The 5,695-nt window shown below is 35.9% G+C and overlaps 1 protein-coding gene across 1 annotated transcript; it reads left to right on the top strand.

The window, feature by feature from the left end:
* Positions 1 to 2,493, top strand: LOC129307450 (auxin-induced protein AUX28-like). Its single transcript, XM_054948422.1, has 5 exons — positions 1 to 401; positions 1,221 to 1,444; positions 1,528 to 1,663; positions 2,032 to 2,093; positions 2,248 to 2,493. Exons 1-5 carry the CDS (start codon positions 142 to 144, stop codon positions 2,283 to 2,285), a joined length of 720 nt encoding a protein of 239 aa, XP_054804397.1. The 5' UTR covers positions 1 to 141; the 3' UTR covers positions 2,286 to 2,493.
* The last annotated feature ends 3,202 nt before the right edge of the window (positions 2,494 to 5,695 follow it).

The raw sequence follows: 5,695 nt of genomic DNA, 5'->3' as shown, positions 1-5,695 counted from the left end.
CGCTATAGTATAGTTATAGTACCCACTCAGCCCTCCCCACCAAAGGCTATTATTATCGCATCACATAGCAACAAAACACTGAATGCTTAGAGAGAGAGTGAGAGGTGTAGAGAGAGAAAGTGTGGTAAAGTGATAAGATCAATGGCCATGGAAGTTATTGGGCTCAAGCAGGAGAAGATGGGGTTCGAGGAAACAGAGCTGAGGCTTGGACTGCCTGGAAATGGAGGCTCGGCTTGTGAAGGAGGAGAAGCTGCGAGGAAGAGAGGGTTTTCTGAGACTGAGGATAATGCCACTGTGGATTTGAAGCTGAATCTCTCCTCTTCCAAAGAGGCTGATCATCCCACCGACAAACCCAAGGAGAAGACCCTCCTGCCCTCCGATCCCACCAAGCCTCCTGCCAAGTATGTTTTCTTCTGCTCCTTTCTCTTCTACACACACACATCACCGGCCGGAAAGGGGGAGGGGGGATAGCCCACTTTCATTTTTGTCGTGTCGTTATTTGATACTCTTGTTCTTGAATTATCTGTTATATGTTTATAATCGCAACATGTAGCGTGTGCATGTAGATTTTAGTTATAAGGTGATTAGTTATCACATGGTTAGGACAAACTGTTAAGCGTTTGTGCTTGTGGCGCCGGGAGGAAGGAGAGGGGGCGTTGTTGGATCGTGGAATAAGATGGATAAGAAATAGTAATAGGGGAAATAATGACTCGTTAATTATTAACGAGGGAGAGATCAGGTATACATATAGACTATACTTTTGCAGAGATTGAATTAAATGGAATGAATTAATGGTATTTTTATCTCATCCGAAAGTCCTAATTAAAACCACTAGCCAGCTAGATTCAACCATTATATTCAAGTACCGTACAACGCGAAAACGGCATACATAAGATCATTTTTTTCTCTCTACGTACGGCGGACTCATTCATTGCGGGAACGATTAACTAGTTTTGCGAGCCAGACAAAGGGGATGCACTTCTCAATCGCTAGCGAGCCATAATCTTCGAACAATTCTATTTCTGCTAGTCTGGAGCACAGTAGTATAGGGTAATTATTTAAGGCATGGTCCTTTTATTGATATCTTCCTCGGTAGACAAGTGAAACTGCAGTGTGGGTAAGATGACAAAAACATATATAGATGAGTCCCACAGATATAAATATATAGTTGTTGCTTGAGGTTGAGGTTGTCAAGAGTTGACCGATAAAATTAATTGAAGGGCTCAAGTGGTGGGATGGCCACCGGTGAGATCGTTCCGGAAGAACATGTTAGCGCCGAAGAAGAACGGAGAAGAGAGTGATCAGAAAAGCAGCCCTAACGGAAGCTTCGTGAAAGTGAGCATGGACGGAGCTCCTTATCTTCGCAAAGTGGACCTGAAGATGTACAAGAGTTATCAAGACCTGTCTGATGCCTTGGGCAACATGTTCAGCTCCTTCACCATTGGTAATTAATTATGATTATCCATAAATATAATGGCCGACTGTATTTAATTTATATAGAGCAATGATAGTGGTGGTGTTGATCAGGGAATTGTGGATCCCAAGGACTGAAGGATTTCATGAATGAGAGTAAGCTGATGGATCTGTTGAACAGCTCCGACTATGTCCCGACCTATGAGGACAAGGATGGCGACTGGATGCTTGTCGGTGACGTCCCTTGGGAGTATGTTCAATATTTTCTTCCTTTCTCTCATCTCTGTATAACTAATTTCTCTGCTCTTTCCCTCTAATTTCTCACTTGAAAAGCAAGCGCGCTTTATCGCAAAGAATTTCGCAATAATGCGTTCCATTATTTTTTCACGAGTCTTTTTCAATCCTGCTTTTTATGCAGACTACTGTGTGTGCGTGCTCTTAGAAAACGATATGTGTGTTTCCGATTAGCCTTTTCAGCTGCAACCCAAAACCGATCTTTTTACTCTTTTCCATCTATCACACAAGCCTCTTTTAGATCCATTATTGCACTACTATAGTGTTATGGTACACTACTACGTACAGGCTTGTAAAATGAATTGTCTTCAAATCGACCTGCAGGATGTTTGTTGAATCCTGTAAGCGCTTGCGTATTATGAAAGGAAAGGAGGCTATTGGGCTTGGTAAGTGAATTTATTCCTTCAGGAAAAATTCATTTTGCTAGCATACATTAATCATGGTTTCATTTTTAAGTCATATATCCTTTCTATTTCATAATGCAATTTCCAATAATTATATAATTAATAAATTTGATTGGGTGGAATTGAATTATTTCAGCACCAAGAGCCGTGGAGAAATGCAAGAACCGAAGCTAGATTAGGCGTGATAACTAAGGGTAAAGCTGCAGCAGACAGATCATGGTGTTTGGATTGTACGTAGTTAATTTCTGTATAATTATGGCTTGTTATCATATGATATTTGGAAACATGTTGAGCAGCGAGATACCCGTCCACCAAGTATTAATTATGAAACACGAACAGTAATGGTTCTTAATTATGTTGCGTGAGACTTGTCTTTCTTATATATTTGCTTGTCTGGTATTACTTGTGAGTGCTTGCTTAATAATAAAGTTTAACAGTGTGCTTGTCGTCTGTTGTAGCTATAAATATAATATAACGTTGGTATGTTTTATTTTGATGGGATTCCTTGTGGGATTATTGCATGATATTCAAAGTGTGTACTGGAAATGTTCCCTCAGCATGTTGAATGGGGGAACAAGATCATGTGCTTGATCATGGTGCATTTATAGGCATGCCCATCTCAGTCGTCTGATCTTTTAATGTTTCATAAGGATATTATTGCTTATTTAATTTGATTTCCATTCTAGAATACTCTGGTCAAACGTTTATTCAATACGCGCGCACGCTAGTGAAAATTATATTTACTCGAACGTTTTCCATAAGGCGATTTTGATTTAAGCGTGGAACTCGCGCCCTTTTGCCACAAGTATATTTACAAAGACATTTAAACTACTGATAAAAAAATTTTGAAGCCAAAATATGTTCTTTAACAAATTTTATTTTGTCATACTAATTAAGGACCGTAGGGAAATTGTGTGAAACTTTATCAAAATTAATTATAGGTAAAAAAGCTGTATATTATTGTTAAACTTATGTGATTAAGGTTTTTAAATTAAATTAATAAAAGGGAATTTTTAATTTAAAAGTAAGTAAATTAAACGTGAGAAAATTCACCTAGCTATTATAATTTAATTAGAAAGCAATACCTTAAATATATAAATGCATGAATTTTTTTCCTTAACTTAAAACTGTTCACTAGCAGCAACAAGCTACCCATAACCTTACCTATTGCATGCTTATTTTTGGCAAAATGGGTATCAACCTACCCTACCTACATAAACCCATTTGCACCCATTTTAAAACAGGTAGAAATGGGTATGGACTAGTACAGGCTAGTCAGAGCTACTCATTTAGCTTGTAGCACTCACTTTCTTAATTAAAAAAAATCATCAAAAACATATGTTTTTCATCCCTTTCCAATTTAATATAAGTAGCATCATTCTAAAAGATTAAACCTATGAATAATACAAGGATCAATAATTTAATGATAAATAAACATAAGTATCAATAATTCCAATTTTCAAACAATCATAATCTTGGTGCATTAGCCTCAACACATCACATCCCATCAAGCCATAATAAATCTAGAAATTCCAAAAGTACCATAACTCCATAAGTAACATCATTCTAAAAGCTTAAACACTGACACCTATCTAACTTCAAATTACAAGTCCAAAATTGAAACTGCATTACAAATAAAGTTAAGAAACACAATAAAATTCAAACATCCAACCACACACACAACATAGAAGATCAAGTGAGGAATCAAGAATGTTTGTCGATCTTTTTTGGATATTCATTAGTCATCAATCCTTATCTTCTTCAGAGTCACTTGATACAACAAAAGATTGAGCTACTAACTCTTCCTCTACAAAATAAATTAAAACAATTAGATCAATAAGTAATAATATATACTATATAAGATGGGGAAAATGCGAAGGAGAATACAAACCAAATAAGTTATTCAAATTACCATCAATAACACCCAAAGTCTTATCAAAATAGTTAACATCAATCTCTTCTAGTAGGGTACATGATATTGATGATAACTAATTCTAAGGGCAAATGAGTGCCTCAACCATTTTTTAAATAAGAAACTCTTGAAAGTATCTAGCATTGAACCCTTAATACTAAAAGTATATTCTGAAGACACTATAGAGATAAACATAGCCAATAAATCATGTGTAATCAAACCCAAGACTTTACTCTTAGAAGAATTCACTTTCTACCTTGACAAAATGTCAAATATATTATCACAAGCATTTACTAACTATGCATTTAGATACTATTCCACCTTTGAAATTGATTTTTTTGGACTCTTACTCACCACAGCGGCTAAGAAATCTTCCATTGCCATATCAATAATTTTTTAAAAGGTGAAGGAAGTTGAACTTACTTCCCCCTACCGTTGGCACTACTATCCCCTACCACTATAATAATTTTAAATGGTTCACCACCACTAATTGTAACTACTACTAAGTACTTATCAAATAAGCAATGCAAGAGCTCTATAATCTTCTTTTTCATCAATTCTTTCTTTGTGTAATTGCCAATAAAATGTTTAAAAGTAACTTTAGCATAAGAAAATTTGTATCTAGAATCAAGAATCATTGCTATCACTAACAATGAATTCATATTTTTTCACCTTTCCTTAGTACTTGTCATACTTACTTTGCATCTTTTCTACATGTCACCTAACAAAGAATTGGATTTACCTATAATTGAATCTAGCTATGTCTTGATTGGAATTATATTTTGAAAGCATGTCTTTAATGTGACTTGATTTGATGCTTAAAGTATGTTTATATTAGTTTTTGGGATAAATATAACAAGTTAGAGACTTGGTCTAGTGGCAGCTAAGCAATCTTTCATATATGAGATCCCAAGTTTCAATCTGAAGAGACCTAAAAAAGAGTTAAATTTTTATTTTTCTGGCTATGCGAAATTACCAAACTACCCTTAGTTCTATCAGATTTTTTTAAAACTCTTTCTTCCTTCTTTCTCAATAAATCTGGAGTAGAGAAAGATCTGGGAAGCACCAACCCTTTACTCTGCCTCTCACTGATCACTATCTTCTTCCTCCTCAACTGAAGCTAGCATTATCATTCGTGTGGTCACCGCCAATGCTATACTCATCCGTTCACCTCAACTGTGATTTCGTTCACGAGTTGCTGCTGTTCGTCCACCTCTGTTGCTGATTCAAGTATGAAAAATCTCTCTTTCTCTTATCTTGTTGTTCGTGTGTGTACAAATAGTCTGGGTGAGCTAAGATCTCTTCTTTTTGGTTCGTTTTCGGTTATGGTAAGCTTATTATTCTTCTTCGTTCATGGCGATAGCGCTTCTTCTTTATTGTTTAAAATCATTCTCCTTCCTTTGTCCGTGCATGTTACTTCATTTAAGGTTAGAAGCTTCAATCTCCTCCTTCTCCTCGTAAAGCTATGCGTGTGAGTGGCTGGGGTAGTATTAAGGTAATTGTAAATTTTTATAGTCTTGCTGCTGTGCGAAAAATGAAAAAACAAAAGGAAAGAAATTCAATGGAGCTTGGAAAAATATATATATATCTTGAGGCCTAACAATGATCTATATATGGTTCAAAATATCCAAGTTAAGATGAATTATTGAGTTAGTTGGTCTAGAATAATTGT

This window comes from Prosopis cineraria, unplaced genomic scaffold (genome assembly GCF_029017545.1).
Source record: "Prosopis cineraria cultivar Desert tree isolate PC_DT_omini unplaced genomic scaffold, ASM2901754v1 PC3, whole genome shotgun sequence".
Classification (NCBI taxonomy): domain Eukaryota; kingdom Viridiplantae; phylum Streptophyta; class Magnoliopsida; order Fabales; family Fabaceae; genus Prosopis; species Prosopis cineraria.
This window is presented reverse-complemented; position numbering and strand designations above follow the sequence as displayed.

Bases quoted from the DNA above. Each gene is read 5' to 3' on its own strand.
- LOC129307450 (XM_054948422.1), top strand. From the start codon at position 142: ATGGCCATGGAAGTTATTGGGCTCAAGCAGGAGAAGATGGGGTTCGAG. The intron at 1,445-1,527 runs GTAATTAATTAT...GGTGTTGATCAG, and splicing joins GTTCAGCTCCTTCACCATTG to GGAATTGTGGATCCCAAGGA. The intron at 2,094-2,247 runs GTAAGTGAATTT...GAATTATTTCAG, and splicing joins AAAGGAGGCTATTGGGCTTG to CACCAAGAGCCGTGGAGAAA.